This window comes from Lepisosteus platostomus, chromosome 24 (genome assembly GCF_059453375.1).
Source record: "Lepisosteus platostomus isolate fLepPlt1 chromosome 24, fLepPlt1.hap1, whole genome shotgun sequence".
In the NCBI taxonomy this organism is placed as follows: Eukaryota; Metazoa; Chordata; class Actinopteri; order Semionotiformes; family Lepisosteidae; genus Lepisosteus; species Lepisosteus platostomus.
The window spans coordinates 16,884,165-16,902,090 of NC_142634.1; the positions used below are offsets into that span (position 1 = coordinate 16,884,165).

Consider the following 17,926-nt stretch of genomic DNA (forward strand, 5'->3'; position numbering starts at 1 on the left):
CAACAGACCGAGCTGCTTGAGCAGCACGGACAAAGCGAATTACAAAGATGTTGCGATGGCCGTACCTTTCTTGGTGGTGGTGAAGTACTTGGAGTCTGTCATCTTGGCCAGGAGGCGTCACTACTTCTGAAAGAGAAGATTCGGACAGAGTGTGAGAAAGGAGCGCTGGCCCAGCATCTACCTCCAGGAAAGAGACGCTGAATTCTGCCGAAGAGGCTGGAATTCAGGCAGCTCGGCTAAAGGGGAAAAAAAGAGGTTAGGTGCCCACCGCCCAAACACCCCTCCCACAGACACACAGGGCTAATGTTATCACAAAAGGAGAAAAACAAAACAAAAATCCTTAGCAAGCAGAAGTGCTAGCCAAGAGGACAGACCATAACTCCCCTGTGGTATCGGATTGTCGTTGATCATCACATGGGGGCTTTCCTGTTATTTAACCTCATGCTCCATTCATTTCCTCCTCCGCATTCTTGTACATTGTCTGCTTTGGCATTAGGCTGGCTGTTCCATCTTCCAAAATCAATGAGAAACTATACAATATATTGCGCATTTGGATTTCATCTGTAGGGTGCTTAATAACAAAAGACTGAACTGAATTGTGGCATGGAGGCAGAGTAGCTGGCATCGCTATAGTTCAAGTGCGACCTGAGGTTTGTTTCTGCAATTTATTAGACCAAAAGTGTTGCTTCTTAGAAAAAGCAACATTCAAATGTTCAGTTCAACCCCTGCTGGGTTTCTAAATACGTTCTGAGGTTCATCACAAATCCAAGTATCAATTCCATACTGTTCAGTCTTTTACTGCAACACATGACAGGAGGATGAAAACAGCCCCTTGCTCAGGCATTCTACCTGAACTGGGCTAAATCACAGGGACATCAGGTCTCACTTTCTAACACACCAGGAAGGGATTTAAAAAAAAGAGGTGGTCAAACTTCTGGGCCTCTGCGAGCACCCAGAAAATCTAAAAAAAAAAAAAAAAAAGGATGTGCCACATATGTGAAGCCTAGTCTTATCCCATGTTTTGAGCAGGATTGCTTTTAGTTGAAATAAGGATTGTGAATTAGAATTAATGGTGTGTGGAACTGATGCAGAGGTTTTCTATAATATGGACTTACAGACATGTCGTAAGTGGTTTTCATGAACCATGAGGCAGATTTTTTCTCATCATTTCCTAACCACTTCATCCAGTCCAGGGCCATGAGGGAGCCAGAGCGAGCCAGAGCCTATCCCAGCAAGCATCAGGTGCAAGTCAGGGTACACCCTGGATGGGACGCCTGTCCATCGCGGAGCAAAACTGCACGCGCGCACACCAGGGCCAACGTTCGCCAATTCCCCTGCCACATTCACACTGTGGGGGGAACCTGGGGCAGCTGGGGGAAACCCATGTGAACACGGGGAGAACATACAAGCCCAGGTCCAGAATCGAGCCCTGCACTGCGAGGCAGCCATGCTGACCACCGCGCCCCACCAGACTCCAGTTCGTTTCCCTGCCACTGCAGACGGAGACTGGAAACAAGTACATTTTAAAAGCTTGCAAAATACCACAAAACACTAAAGATATTGGAAGATTCACTGATATGCCAAATACACCAAGTCACACAACTTTACAAGCAAATATTGCCTGTAATCATGTTTTTAATTCAGGTAACAACAATTATGATGTAGCAGAAAATCAAGAACTCAAAAGTTCTGTTCACACGTACTTATCTTCAGGTAGAACTGGAGAATCTAGAAATAAGAAACCAACTGGACACGAACCCACTACCCTGAGCTAGTCGTGGCCCAGTCTTACTGCAGTTGTGCTCAAATAAAAACTATCAATGTGCATTGACAGTGTTATTCACTGAATAGCATTATGGTTAGTTGCTCCATTTTCTCAAGGGTGTTTAAGTTTAAGCAAACCCCAAGATTCAGAAATGCTGTTTTTTCCCCCTCAAATTAAACTAAGATCCTTAGTTGTTCAGGTGGGTAGCTGCGTCAGCATGCGTAGGCTGCAAAGGAACAAGTAATAGGTTTATTCCATGCTGAAAAAAAGAAGAAAGAGAACACAACGTTTCGGCCGTGGAGCCTTCTTCAGGTGTGAGAGAGACAGGGCAGTAGGCAAAGGTAAAGTAGCGGGAGAACAAAGGTTGAGAGGGAGGAGGAGTGAGAGGCGGGAGCAGGGGACAGAAAGAGAGGCCAATCAAGAGGTCAATCAACCTCTTGATTGGCCTCTCTTTCTGTCCCCTGCTCCCGCCTCTCACTCCTCCTCCCTCTCAACCTTTGTTCTCCCGCTACTTTACCTTTGCCTACTGCCCTGTCTCTCTCACACCTGAAGAAGGCTCCACGGCCGAAACGTTGTGTTCTCTTTCTTCTTTTTTTCAGCATGGAATAAACCTATTACTTGTTCCTAAGATCCTTAGTTGTTAGGTGTGTTTGGGGGATTCACAGACTTTCATTTATAAATGCCGACAGTGTATAAAAAATACTTAACATTTTTAACTATTCTCTTGGAAATAGCAAAGGTCAGAGGATAAAGTTCTTGAGCACTGCTGAATCAGGAGCGTGATCACTGACACTCAGTTCATTAAGCACAGTTTATGATTTAGTTTATGATTAACCATGCATTACTGCTTGAATTTTGTGTATAGTTCAAATAGCTTTAAAACATGCAAAAGGGTGTATCAAATACCTAGGCAGACATTTAACAGTTGTTAAAACCACATCTCCAGTACCAGCTAATCCACCCTAAAGATTAGCCAGCCTGTGCAATCAGAAAAAAATACCTTCAGTAAAATAGACATTGCTTAACAGTAACGCCTTTAAGCACGTTTAAAAGGGACCAAATGTTTCTCACTCCGACAATGCACTGCTTGTGTGATATGCATAAATAAGCCCTGTTTGTGTTCATAAAACATTAATGAGAAAAACTCGGGTATTTTAGTCAAATTACAAGAAGAACATGCATGCAGTGCAACATGATCGTATCTCCTGCTGTAAAGAGGGACACGACCGACTCAGCTCACGACAGGTCCCTTCACAATAACGTCATTCTGGGGTGAAACTGAAGTTTCTGTTCCGTCCAGACTCAGGAAACACACAAAAGGTTTCCATTACAACTGGTTTTCCACCGTGCTCAAATTTCAGGTATCAAGCGCACTCATACCTCATACAGCAGTTTTTGAAGTAACCATGAAACTCCAAAATAATAAAAAGGCCAACTAAGACAACGATTTGAAAAACACGCTCGTTCACTCCACTACATTCCTACACCAGCCGGACTTGTTAAATTCGTGTAGTAATGCAGCGCAATGAATGAACGTGCACTACACTTGACCTTATAGATTCAAGTAAAATCAAGAAAAAAATGCGACTAAGCTCAACAACCTTGTCTCTGAATACCCGGCCTCTGCTACAACCGTCGCCTTCACTCACTTCATCAAAACCGAAGGAAAAGCCAATAAATAAGAACTTGCAATACTACAAACAGCTGTGTGTACAACTCGGCCTTCCCTCCCACTTTCTCTGGGTAACACAATCATCTGATGCACACTTCCGGCCCGTCTCTTCCGCAATCTTTAAACTCGCATCTCCGGGGGACGAGGCGCTGGATCGCGGCGATGCGGGGACTTTTACAAGGCCCTACCTCTCTCGGTGGCTCCGCAGCGGCCCTAGTTCGGTGTATGCTTGCGGGTCTCGGATGGATGGCGATGAAGTGCGGGAGGCCCTGTCGCCCAGTGGAGCTCGGCTCTCCAAGATGTCTGACTGCGCTGTGCCGTCACCTGCCCGGCCGGAAGAGACGGCGAACAGCACTTCCGCCTGACACCTGCCGACTCCTTATGGTCCGCTAATAGACTGATGTTTAACCAACGCGGGTTCTTCAACCCTTATTGCGTTTCCGCGTTGAACTCATATTAATAGTAATATTGTGTAATAATAAAAACAGTTCACTTAACATTTTAACAACATAAAAAGGGACACTGCACTCATTAAGCAGTAAAGCACATTAACCCATTCGTGCAGGGTAAATATTGTTACAAGCAGGTGGAAACCAAACGATTAATAGTATCCTATCAAATATTTTCCACATCCTTAAAAGAGGAACATGCGATGTTATTATGATCATCTGAAGCCATAGAAAATCCTGTCTGACTACTTCTGATAACAGAACCAGTACAATGCTGTACACAGTGCAACTCTAGCTGATTTTTAGAGAATGCAAATAATACCTAGGGTAGTTTGTTATATAAACACACACGTGTTGGCACCCTTCATCTCCAAAATGTTCTTCTCTTTTGCTATTCTCCAAAATAAAGTAAAATACTCTAACCTAAGCAAACATTTTTGTTGTTTGCAACATTATTGTTGTGTGTATCCAAAGTTTAAAAACAATCTGCTCTGATACAAACTTATTTATTTCTTGATGGAATTTACAGTCTATTCTACAGTAGAAGCACACAAGCTTAGCCTAAGAGAGTACCAGAATGATTTTCTCCTCTGTAGACATTCTCATTATGTTTAAACAGGAGGAAAACATTCATGATGGAGGAGAAAACAAGTTCATTATGTTTTTTACAGAATGTTTTTTCCTCTTTAACAAGTTCGGTTACACTGCCAGGAGCCTCAGGCTCAAATTAATGTTAATTGTTCTAAATAACCTGCCCAATTATTTGTTTAAACCAATATTTCACTAAGTAATAATGGGGAAAAAAAGCACACACCCGGGGTTTTGGAATTAGCCTATTAGGCTTTTTAGTAATTGGCTTTGAATTAAAAAAATGAAACAATTAGACAAATGCTGTTTGTTAAGCAGGTAGCCTGGAGGAGTGATGAAAAGTAATGTAGTGTTACCCATAATCCTTGGGTCTGGATTCAGTTATGATCTGGGACATAATGTCTGTTTTCTGGGATTCCTCCAGGTGCGCGGATTTCTTCCCACAGTCCACAAATTATTGTTCAGGGTAATTGACATCTTTACATGTCCTCCCACCTGTGCCATTAGATGGACTGGTATCCTGTCCAAGGTACAGTATGTCCCATTTTGTGCCCATTGTTTGCTGGGTTAAGTTCTAGCTCATGAGAACCTTGTACTGAACTAAGTGATTATTGCTTCACACACTGCAGAGAATGTTTAATTTGGAACAACACAATTGGAAAGTGATAAAACCAGTCACAGACATTGAGTAATAGTCAAGTTTTGAAATTGCTCCAAGTTCCAAGTTCACTCTGAATACCAAAAAGCGTTTCTTTAAAAACAGAAACCAATTCAGTCCTAGAATGTGTGTTAATGGACACCCATTGAATTGAATGCAATGGAGAAAAAAAATCCCATTTTAAATAAAAAATGTCAGCGTAGTTCCCACAGATTAGACAAAGCTGTCTCCTTTGAGGAAGATAATTTATGCAATGGAGAAAGGTCATGAAGAATTGTTAAGGTGTTTTTGAGCATAAAAGCCCTTGTTCAGAATTCTGCTGTGAATCATCATTCTACATTTAGATCTGCGTTTATATGTGTATATTACAAATGACACGGAGCTTAAGATGTTAGTGGTCTGTTTCTACAACAGCTGAAACCTGAGCAAAGGGCACTCCTGTCCATGAGACCATGGGAAACACAGCACACTCTGTAGGACACCTGATCACCTCTTGTTCCCAATGGTTCTATAAGCCAGGAGTGTTTTCTGTTCATTTGGAGGGTAGAACTAACGCTTGGCCAGATAAAGAGGATAAGTAGTGACAAAAATTAATGAGTCTTATTAAAACAAAAATAGGCTTTGAACTAAAGTTACATCTAAAATTCCTGATTTACTCTAACTTGTCATTCAAAGAGTGACAAGTAATAAAAAGTAACAACCAATAAGTGACAATTCTGCTAAATAAAATGTCTAGTTTAATATTGACAGCCCGAGCTCATGCCTATCACCCACATCTCTGTGACTTGTAATGATCTCATCGATCACTTATGAATAAGGCACATCAGAAATAGCAGCGCAGGATGATTGCAGTGTTTTGATTCAGTTCTTATTATTAGAGACATCAGTGAAATGATGGGTTTAATGTAGATGTCACACAAACTGTCCCATGTAGTCTCATTTAGTCCCAGAAAAAAAAACTTTCCATGATGCTTACTCACCACATAAAGCACTCAGCAGAGGGGAAAATAAAGAAATGACGTTTCTTTCAGGGAAAGCAATTGGGGAAAACAGATAAGTTAATTTGACCGCACCTCTCTGTCCCACAAATGTGCTTTAAAACTGTGCTCCCCTTCTCCCCCAGAGGGAAGCCTCTCCAGGCTCACTAATGGAGTGGATGTCCATGAAAGCATGAAAGGCCTTTTTGCTCCTTAGTAAAAATGCAGGTGATCTCTGCCCTTCTGAGGTTAAGACCACTCTATTGAAAGTGAAAGTTAGTTGTGCGTGTCCACAGTTCCCTCAGGCAGCACTGGGTGAAATAAAACCGTAGGTCATGAAATGCACAGATAAATCATTAAAGCGAAGCTACTGCCTTTATACTGAAAGACCTAGTTGTCAGTTACCAGAGCTGTCATGGTCATGTTTAAAGCACCACGGCGCCCTCACGTGGCCAGTGTTTATTTTACAGTTTTGGATGAACTGTAACCAACGTCTCACAAATTATTATACAACAACCTGATCTATTTTTTTAAATATTAGGAAAGATACTAAAATTGGCCAAAAATAGAATACTCATAAAACTTTTTTGTTGGAAGCATGAAAATGGTGGTTTTAGAATTACGTTTTATTTTCATTAATTTGTCCTGCATTGTCTACTCCTGAAAACAGCTACCCCAATTGAACTTTGACTTTTTGAATCCTTCTGAAAATAAACCTCACTGTGCAAAAAACCCCAATAAGGTAGGGGTTTTTGACTAAGTGGGTATCATTTCCAAAAAACACCTGGAAATATTTTAATCTCCCATTTATAAATCAGGGCAGCATAGTGGTGCAGTTGTTAGCATTGCTGCCTCACAGCGCTGGGGCCCTGGGTTCAAGACTGGACCTTCGGTTGTTATCTGTGTGGAGTCTGCAAGTTCCCCCTTATGATAGTGCGAGTTTCCTCCCACAGTCCAAAGACATACTAGTACTGTAGGTTAATTGGCCTCTGGGAAAATTGGCCCTAGTGCGAGTGTTTCTGTGTCTACATGCGCACTGCGATGGTCTGGCGTCCTGTCCAGGGTGGAGCTTGCCTTGCGCCCACTGCTTGCTGGGATAGGCTCTGGCCCCCCTGTGACCCATGCAGAACATGGAGTGGCTATAAGATAGATGGATGCATAACACTAATTATCTCACTAATCAGTTTTGATTGCTCTGCTACAGAACCGTCACCATTTTTATTAGAGGCTTTATGTTTGTTATGGTATGATTTAAAACTGTTTCAAACTGGTGTGTTTCTATCAAAAGATTTCACAAAAGAGCCAACAAGAATGTGAAGAAAATGCATTCGAAACTGATGAGACATGAAACAAAGACCACAAAAACACCTATGATTTTTAATAACTAAGAAACATTTAATACAGTTGCAATGTAACTTTAGGTGCTTTAGACTTGTGTTCAGGTATCCAGCGGCCTAAAACAATTCAGCAAACAACTGAACTTAGAAAAGACTTACAGGTAATTTCCAGGCTTACACATCTACAGAAACTTCACACAATGTCAAGACTCCATCCCTTTAATCCTTCTGGAAGTATAATCAATAACACACTCAGACACAGAAACTGCTGATGCCAGTCATATTGCCATTTTAACTCACAGTGCAAACTCATTCCCCTGTCATGACCTGCTTCAAATCCAACACTCGAAAATAAATAGAAGCAACAAATCTTTAACACTGCTTTCATTCGTTACAAAATAAAATAAACTAAATCCCACCCACTCTGCTAACGAGCAAAACCGCCACAACCATAGTTAAGTGTCTCCGATCATGAGCCCTGCAGTACGATAGATACAGCTCCATTTGACAAGCCTTACGGAATATGCTTTGTATAAAAGTTTTATAGGAGCATTACAAGGGAAAACTGCTATCATTAAAGTGCTTAAGATGATGGATGTTTTAGTACTGGGGAGATGCAATTCTCAAAGAGAGCTCAGGAATTTCCTGAAGGTCTTCAGAGACTGGCCCAAGTGCCGCACAGAAATAAAGACAAACCTGCTTTCCTGACGTGTAATGTCACCTTTCTTGCACTCTGGTGCTCTCAGACTGCTTACAGTGCAGTTCTGCTTTTAATATTACAGCCATGACGAGTAGCATTGCTTATCATCATTATTGTTAATTTAATCTGGAGTCAATACTCCCACCGCCAGAAACAACCAAGCTAGCAAACCTGCAGCCCCTAAGGAAGATTTCATTCTAAAACAATGCATGAAACAGCTGCGGAATATGCACAAAAAAGAGATTACCGTTGGTATACGCATAAGGTAAAACTGCATCTCACTGTGTTTGAAGTATTTAATTATTTAATGTGATTATGACTGTAAATATGATCCTTTGAGGTGCTTTCATTAGTTATTCATGTACATTTGAAAACAAATTCATACCATATTAGTGGTTTGCACTGACATCAAATCTTTGAAAAATGACTGAAATAAAATTCAAATTAAAACCACAAAGAACACATACTAAAAGGGTATCGGACAAAATCTCATTAATATCATGTTACATACAGGGCACATACAACTTAAATAGATAATAGGTTAGAGCTGGCAGATCTGTCATTGTGGGAACTGTGGAGCCAGCAGAGATTAATTCCATGCTGAAAATTAGTTTCTACTTAGTGTGGAATTAACCTCTACTTGGTCAGACAGAGAAGCATTAAAAATCACAATGGCCTTTGACCACATAGTATTTAGCATATTGACACTATATTATAGGGTTCTTATTTTAATATTATTGTGCCCTGAAAATACAACCACATCAGATACCAGCTTTAACCAAGGTAATAAAAGAGTCTCTAGCAACCCCATTTAAACTATCTGCACAGTGCAAGTTCAGAGAAGGATACATTTTATTTACAGAAGAGTATGCTATTTTGCATTCATTTCATTGTCTTGACAATATAGCATTACCCATTCTCACAGAAGACCCATATACTGAAGGTAGACATTGAGCTGGGCTGTGTTCCCTGGGCATCTACCTCTTTTAGTTCTATCACACTTCCGATGAACACATGATTACACAGACAACAGCATCCCCGGCTCACACAACGAAAGCAACTTTAGAACACAGGAGAGCCGAGCTCGGTCTTTTATCCTGGTACTTCCTCAAGGAAAGGTTAGAGGTCAGAGGTGGTAAGATGGCAGGCGTCGTGTATTTTTGTCACTGTGTTATAGCATGAGCTCTCTGTCCATGGAGCTTCAAAGCTGCAAATTGTCCTCTACTTGCTGTAGTACTGTACATCACTGTGTTTTTCACTAGTGGCAAAAAAAAGCATTTTTAAAAGGTGCACTTTACCCTGCAAGCTCCAGGGGTCAGTATAGACTCAAAAGAGGATTTGTATATGTACACTGGAGTAGATGTCCTGGAGAGGTGGGTCAATCAAACGATTAGGCACAAACACTAAAGAGCAGCCACAGCTGACAATGACTGGATCCTATCGATGATTCGCATGACAGTGGTATCACATCAGAGGCCAACCTGTTATTGCATTTTGCAATGATTTTATTTACCTTGATTGTACAGAACACTGTTAAAAATACTATAATGGCATCCACTGTTCAGGATACATAAACTCATCAGAGCAGGCGTGAGTTTGAAAATCTGTCACAAATTGTGTCAGAAATGTGGTGAAAAATAAAACTGAAGTTTCCTGGTTTGATTTGTGATGAGGCTGGAGCACACTCTATAAGGCCAAGAGGGAATAAAGGCAACATTGCTAACAGCTGTATTGCATAGCTGAGGCAGCAGAACAGACAAAACATTACAAAGTATATACAATCCCTTATACACAACATACATTTACATTTATTTTTTTGCAGATTATAAAGAGCAGCAGTTAACTATTAGAAAAAGGTATAAAACAGTTATTAATATATTCATTGGAAGAACTTCTTAATTTCTAAAATACTACCTAGGCTTAAAGATGCAATATTCCCTTTTCATGATCTGTCAGTTTAGGTGCTAATGTCTATCAAGATATCTGAATTTCAATAAGCTGAAATTGGAGAAAATATCAACTCTATATACCTCTTAGAAGTATATATAGCTTAACCAGTTTAATGATGTTTTAAGACCCATTAAAAAAACAAACAATATCTTGATAAAAGTAAAAAAGCATGGGCCAGTGGCTTTCCACAAGATATCACCTGCTCAGCTCCCTCAGAGACACTAAAAAAAGTCATAGCTGAGTAATTCTCTAAACCATGGTCCAGGTAGCAAATGTGTGACACATATTTTCCAGCATAACTTAGGTGCTGCAGAAAAAGAGGTGAAAAGTCTTGCTGCCTCTAAAAACATTTTCTAATGTGCTGCCGTTTCTGAGGCTGTGTAGACTGATGAGTTATGTCCCTGTTAGCTGCTACTGCAGAAGCAGCTAGCCTCCAGCATGTTGGTTACACTAGAAAGCGTAGTCTAGAAAGTGGAGCCTTCCGAGATAAATCCTGTCCGATACAAAGGTCTCCACCAGAACAACATACATTTTCAATGCATCACAAAGTAGAAGACGCATTTCCTTTTTCATCTTAATGCAGCATTCAGAATATCTACATAGCATATATATTTTTAAATTAATGCTCCTTAATGTATTGTGGATAGAATTACGATTCCATTTCTGACTGTTATTAAATGCCATTATTTCTTAAATTCTGCATATAAAGCCAAGCCTTTTAAAATTTAAAAAGGCTATGTATCCAGGTTGTTTCTGGCTTTTATAATTATAGAACTGTATAATTCTTTTGTCTACATTTCTGGAAAAGGCTATCAATTTAGGAATTTAGGACCAAGAAGCCAAGCAAAGTGCAGCAGTCCAATTTTGCTTGCTATTGTAACCAAAATATATCTTAGACTAGAAACGCAGAGTTTCAACGATTCTAGAAGACTGTGGTGATGGGAACTACAGCTAAGAGGCCAGCTACTGTGCCTGCACTTCCTACTACGATCCAGTCCACAGCAATGGCATACCGAGCAATCAGACCCTCTTCAGACTCTCTCCACTTCCTCTCTGTGGAGTCCATTACCGAAGCAGAGAGATTGAAACTCGATGATCCTGAAAATGCAGCAAATGTATGCCAGATAATTCCAGCCTGTGATTGTGCTGTTAATAAGAACATGAGCTGTTCGCTGTGAATATGCAGGAGTTGCAGGTCCCAGATCTGTAAACTGAGCAAGCTGGAAAAGTACAGGCCGTCTCCCCCCCACAAAATTAAGATTGTGCAGAACACAACAAATTAAAAGAACTGCACAAACATGCAAATGGAATGGAATCTAGCACTGATAAACACAAACGAGGAGAATTTAAAAAAAATAAAATCCCTAGGTAAAAATCTAAATAATAAAATAAGTAAAGAGTCTTAAATTCTATATCATTAGAAAATAAGGTGGTCATTTCACAGAAATGTGTACTGACCAGGAAATTATGCTTTTACTTTAAAAGTCTCCTTTTATTCAAACTGATGCAGTATATCAGGAGGGAATATTCAATTAATAAGAGCTTGGGGAACCCATCAACGTGCCACTCCAACAGATACTGACAACTTCTACATTTGAAAGAGCAAGGTCATTTGAAAGAGCAAGGTCTTTCAGGCAGTGTTATACACACTGTGGTGTATACGTAGCTAAAATATAAGTACAATGTTCACGGAAGTTGTTTTTTTTACAAAATCCAATACTGCCATTTTAGTCAACAGAAGTGGAGTTATTTCCACGACTGGATAGTCTTTCTATCTATTGATCACAGAACAGAAAGGGAATATTGCATTTTCTTTGCACAGAGAGCTTTTAGCAGACCTACTTTATACAACAAGTTGTACAGAAATGTTGAAAAGTTTTTTTATAATGGCTGTGCTACCCCTTCTACAATACAAGGTGCAAGGGCTCCTAAATCAGCATTGACATATTTGGACATTTAAGCTGGGATAAGAGTAGGACTAGGAGAGAGAGGTAAGATGATAGCCGAAGGCCTACCAGCTCTGTGTTGGAGGAGGCTCCTCAGCAATGAGGCTCAGACTATGCACTGTGTATTCCACCCACCCCTCAATAGGCTCGGCGAGGTGTTTCAGTATCAAGGTGCAGAGGTCTGCGGATCAGGGTGACGAACGCAGCGTATTTTATCATGGCTTCTTATGGGCTTTTGGGCTTCTTATTAGGATGAATAGCATCACATTGCAATATAATACTGATTGATATGCAGAAATGTGCAGGCCTTTTCTGTGTTATTTGTGTGGAAGGTCCATATATCATGAAAGAGAATGTGTGCTACTTTTTATTATCTGAATGGCTATGCTCTCCCTCCTGTCTATCGTCATCCTAAGAGCTACATATTTTGTATCTCATCCCATTTTGCATAATAAAATAGGGCAAATGTATACAGAAAGCGTACTGTGTGCAATGTAGGAGTATAGCACAGCAACATTCATAGGACAACTCTAGGCTGTAGTGTCATCACATCCCTGATTAAAACTGAAGTGAAGCTAAAGTGTTGATAGTGCTGGAACAGTAGAGGTGGTCTACTGGTCAAGGAGAGCCACGCATCCAGAAGGTTTTACAGGAGATTGTCAAGTCTTCATTTTTAAAGCCTTTAGTACTTCAGGAGCTATGTAGTTTTCAGATCTACCTGATTCCTAAATTTCTGAACTTATTAATGTTTTAGTGGTCAAGTTCAAAATCTGAAAGTGTGGATGCTATAGTGTTTTATAAAATATACTGAACAGAAGTTCTCAGGGACAAAGTAATTCAGTGTCCTGAATTATAAGAAGAACATCCCTGAAGACTCAACCACCTGGGACTGACAAACCTGATTATTGATGCTCATCACCTAGCTCAATGAGATGTCAGTCTAATTGGTAATCCTTAAAAGCTCTGCCACAGGTCCAGTAAGGCTGTTATCACATCCTGCCATAAAGTTGCTATGACAGATTTTTATCTGATGTCTTGGAGTGTGCACACAACTTTGGGCAGAGTTTAAGACATTTCAGTCAAGCTTCTTCCAGAAACAGGTCTTGCTTTAAACCACAGCACCCTGCAAAACCACATTAAAGAATATATACACCGGACTACAGTACTTTGGTGTCAAATAAATTAAGCTTTTGAGTGCAAAGAGAAGAAGCTACATGTTTGTGCCTACATTACAGGAAGGCCAGGCCAGGCCAGAGGAATCTAATTAGGGTTGTAGTAGGTTAATAAAGCCACCCAAAACCAGCATAAATTACTCCTTACTTCAGACAGTAAGTGAATGGGTAGTAATGGCATACAACTGGACACATTCCTTAATTTGACTCTCATTAAGCTCCTCTAAACTCAATAAGCTCATGGAATGTTTTGCTCTGCACAGCCCCTCTACCTCCTAACCTGTTATGCAAAATCTGCTAAAGTTCTGAAATTGTTGGTAATTGTTCACCCACAGCATTCATCCGCCTAAACCTCAAGTTTCCATGGACTCCAGTGCAGTCGATCCTGGTGCACAAATCCTCTTCGTCTGCGTATCCGTCATCATCGGGACATCCTCCCATTGCCTCTCTGGTCAGGAAAGGGGAGTGTTGATCACACCTCAGAGTTAACAAATGCAACAGCGAAGAGGAAGGCACATGAACAAAATCCTGATCGCCTTGTCAGCTACATCCAGGCTTCGTCGTCCAGACTGCCCGACTCCACAGACGACCCATCTCGCTGGTCCTCGGAAGGATTGATCAGATCTGTAAGGGCCTGATGGAGAGCCCTCCTAGACCTGTGGTCCACTACCCACCTGGGGTGACCATTCACCCTGGGGCTCGGGGGGGGCTGGGGCACCTGCGCTGCCTGCTTATAGCTGACAGGGGTGGGAATGCGCGAGGGGCTCTTCTCGGGCCGGTTGTCAGTGCGAGGACGGAGTTTTGGCCGGAGCTTGAGTTTGTAGATGGAGGGCACTCTCTCTGGCTTCTTCAAGCCCTTCTTGGGCCGCAAAACCACACACGGGTCCGCCGTCTGAAGAGGGGGGGTGGGCGAGCCCACCGAGCAGGCCTCGTTCTGGATCGCGCACTGCGAGCAAGACCCTTCACTGGAGGAGTCCAGGAAAGAGCAGTCCTCCGAAGGGGCGAGGTGGTGCGCATCAGGAGGCAGAAGAGTGAGGTCGTCGTCGTCCTCAAAATCGGAAGCACCTTCCTGGTTCTGCAAGCCCTCCAGATCTCCATCCAGGTCATCTGAATCCAGGCGAACTCTTGAATTCCCTTTTCTTGAGTTCATCACGCCTCTCATTCCGGAATCCAAGCCTAATGATCGGTTGCTTTGGGAAACTACTTTGTGACCACTGATCACGTCTCCAGGGTCCAGTCGCCAGATGGCAGAGCTCGGAGGTGCAGTCTCTTTGTCTTTTAGATTGTTCACAGAGGAGAGAAACTCTCTCTCTTCTAGAGAACTTGACAGAACAGGCAGCAGCTTTGGGCCCTGAGGCTCCGAGTGGCCTGGCCAGCGATCGACATCCACGTGACTTTGGCCGCAGCCTCCAGCTTGCGCCTCGGTGGCCCGTGTGGAGTCGCGCAGATCTGGTAGAACCCCCAGCTTATTCCCAACGTTGAGGGAGGATGTAGAGGAATTGGAAGAGGAGTAAGCAGAGTCGGTGACGTTGGGGTCGCCCAGGGGAGGCTGCTGCAAGGCCTGTGGCTGCAAAGGCTGAGCGAGGAGATCACCATAATCATCCCCTCCTTCAGCGAAGCCGCTCCTTTGTGTGTTTGCCAAGAACTCAGCCTCGAAGCTCCGATACAGCTCCTTCTCCCGGCTGGGGTCTAAGCAAGGCAAGGCCTGAAAAGTCACTCCCAGGTCCCCATCCCCTGTATCCAGCCATTCACTCGAGCCCCCCCTGCTGAGGTTCCCATAGGAGCTCCTGGGATTGCTCCGGTGGGACCGTGGGACCGGAGGGAGCAGTCTGCTCCGCCCGACAGATGGGGACTTGGGCCCGGTCGTCCGGGGGGCTGGAACCTTCTTGCTTGGGCTGTTCTGGCTTCCTTTTCCCAACGAGGAGATATTCTGCTTCCTAGGGAAAGCTCCAACGCCGATTTTTGGAGAGGATGGAGTGCTGCTCTTGGCTCGAGGATCTCCTCCAGCACGGGGCGGTTGAAAGATTCTTCCTCTTGGCTGTGCTACGTTAGCCTCACTGTCTCTGCCCCGAGTGAACGGCTTCCCCTGGCTCTGAGACCTGGAAGTCTGCAGCTTCCTCGGGCTTTCGGGCCCCAGCGAGCGGCCTCTGTCGGGCCTGGCCTTGATGCTGTCCGGTTTGGGGATATCCAGAGGCGGACTGGGCCTGAGGATGACGCTGCGGCCGCGAGACTGGCTACGAGCTCTGGGCTGTGGAGGGCGCAGGGCCGGGACACGAGTGGCTCCGGGTCTCTCAATGACATGCTTGCCCTCCCTCCTGCTCACCAGCAGGACCACCTCTTCACCAGGCTTCTTGCTCCCTGGCAGGGAAGGTCGCCCCCCCCCACCCTTGGAAGACGCAGTGGAGGAGTCGCTGTCCCCAGAGAGTTTCCGAGTCACCACGGGCAATGCCTCCTTGGACCTGTGTTCCACAAAAGAAAGTATCAGTAAGAAAGCAGCCAGCCAGAATAAACCTAAACTTGACTTCATGCAAAGGAACACAATCTCTTACTAAATCTCACACTGAGAAACGTACAGAAGATTGCGGGAGTCTGGAACAAGCGTCCTCCTTGTATTCGGATAGAAGAAAGTTTACACACCAGAGGAGTCAACACAGCTCATCTACCTCAGTGAGTTTCTAGGTGCTAAGAGAGCCAGCAGCAGGGGATCTTTGCTTAAGAGAAGCCAGTGTGTCTCCTTCATCAACGTGGCTGGGTAGCTTGTTCCAGGCTCCCACAGCCCCCTGAGTAAAAGAGGGTCTCTTGTTCTCAGTTCTAAGTGAATATAAGAATATAACAAAGGTTACAAATGAGGAGGTCATTAGGTTCGGCTGGCCAGTTTGACTGCAGTCTATTTCCAAGGTAACCCTTTCCTCCTCATCTGCAGTTTCTTCATCTGTGGGGTCAGGCCAAGCCTGGTCCAGCAGTACCTAGAACATTTTTGTTAGGGGCCTGAAGCTTCTCTGACTTCCCAAAGGCTCAAAGCTGCATTACCCATCACACCTTTCCAATTCAATCACATCTTCCTGAGGATTCCTGAAGGCACTCAATAACTGTGAACTGTACGGTCTGTGCTTCACACTGATTTTTAGAATATTAGTTTTTATAACAGACAGCTGTGCAGTACTATTCACAATCCACTTGAAGAGAGAGAGACATCATTTAAAAAAAGCATCAAACGTTTAAGCTGCAACAGCCAGTTGACAACAGAAACCCAGACTAGTATCTTACACTTTACATCACATTGCTTTCATGTTTGGTACCTTTAATGTCTTCACTAGAATATTCATTCTTGGCACAAAAATGTTTGAGAGCTGAAATTCTGACATTAAATGCATTTTTCTACTAAGAACGTTATTTCCTGTGCAACCTGCCAAAATTGGATACAAGTGGGGGTATCAAGGAGATTTTGGGGGTCCTGATACCCCAAAATGTTGTCTTGTGTTTTTGTATGTTACAATAGCAAAAAAAGCAAAGCAACAGAAGAAATGGGCAATCAGGAACAGCACAAAACTGGAAAAACAGAAAATGCAGGTATAAAGGAATCCTTTTAAGGGTTAAATTTTACATCTGCCCTTTTGAGTTTTAGTCAAAACCCATTACCATTTCCGCATGCTAAGTGACTTTCTGGTGGCAAGCCAGGATGAAAGACTGCTGAACTTAATGGCTTCAAACAATGGTAGCTCTGCAGACTCATAATCACTAAGGAACATACTGTAATGACAATGTAATTTTAGCTGTGAAGAACAAAAAGTAATCTTCATCTAAGTGGGTAAAAATACATTTTCTTTTAGAAGCCGTAGCAAAGTTTAACTGGTGTCCAGTACTGCAGATATATAATGACCTTAATGTCCACAATTTACATTTTGAACCCGCTGAGGAATGTCATGTACCGACAGATTAAAATGATTTGTCCGACTGGGTGCTCTGTCAATTTGATGAATTGCTACGTTTCTCCCTCCCAGTTTGACGAGTCCGGCATGGAGTCAGGAATGTTTTGGCATTTTCTATTTATAAACACCTTGTCTCTCGCGGCCTACTACACGGGTGTTGTGTCTGTAACAGCCTGACTCCGCTCCCCGCCCAGAACATCTACAGCCACGTTCAGTGTGCTTGCATTCAGAGAGGCGATGCTGCGGTCATTGACAACGCGGCAAGCTCGCAGGTTCCTGACAAGCCACAGAGGGGCGCTGTTCCGCAGCTAGCTTCAATGGCTGTGCAAATGAAAGCGTTTTAAGATCAACTTTCGCTCACCTCTTCAGAACAGCCTTTACAAAATGCACTGACTACCAATCAAAGTAAATAAGTGGGAAAACAAATATATAATTGTGTGTGTTCTGTTCTTGATTCATATTTGAATATCATTTTTAATGTATTTATCTGTAGCTCTATAAATGTAAGAGGAAGCATATTATTCATGTGGATAATCAGCTGAATGTATATGGAAAAATGTTAAATATGTCAGCAAATGTCATATGATTACACTGTAAAGAAGCAATTGGAAGTCATTTTGTGCAGCAGGTGAGACGGGACCAGTGTCATTGGGCAAGTGTGTAGAAATGTGCAGGGAGTCGGACTGTCAGAGTGCAGGCAGGGGGATCCAGAGTCCCAGCAATGTCACCCCTGATTAGAGAGAGCTGAGGGTTTAATCCTCCTGTCTCACTGTGGAGGGCTGG

General features: G+C 42.8%; 2 protein-coding genes across 7 annotated transcripts in view; both read right to left on the minus strand.

Moving 5' to 3' along the window:
- The window catches only part of ap1b1 (adaptor related protein complex 1 subunit beta 1), a 49,830-nt gene extending 46,042 nt beyond the window's left edge, over positions 1-3,788 (minus strand). Inside the window, exons 1-2 of one of the 4 annotated variants that reach the window (XM_088617662.1) lie at positions 3,626-3,788; positions 66-123 (exon numbers count right to left, since the gene is read on the minus strand). In XM_088617662.1, the coding sequence (XP_088473788.1) occupies positions 66-102 (37 nt within the window). In that variant the 5' untranslated portion in view covers positions 103-123; positions 3,626-3,788. Of the gene's footprint in view, positions 1-65; positions 127-3,366; positions 3,484-3,625 lie in introns of those variants that run through there. The other 3 variants (XM_088617661.1, XM_088617664.1, XM_088617663.1) reach the window with 3 other exon arrangements.
- Positions 3,789-7,480: 3,692 nt separating this feature from the next.
- gas2l1 (growth arrest-specific 2 like 1) overlaps positions 7,481-17,926 on the minus strand; it is a 32,254-nt gene continuing 21,808 nt past the window's right edge. For all 3 annotated transcript variants that reach the window (XM_088617798.1, XM_088617802.1, XM_088617801.1), the window contains exon 6: positions 7,481-15,673. In XM_088617798.1, the coding sequence (XP_088473924.1) occupies positions 13,759-15,673 (1,915 nt within the window). In that variant the 3' untranslated portion in view covers positions 7,481-13,758. The remainder of the gene's footprint in view (positions 15,674-17,926) is intronic.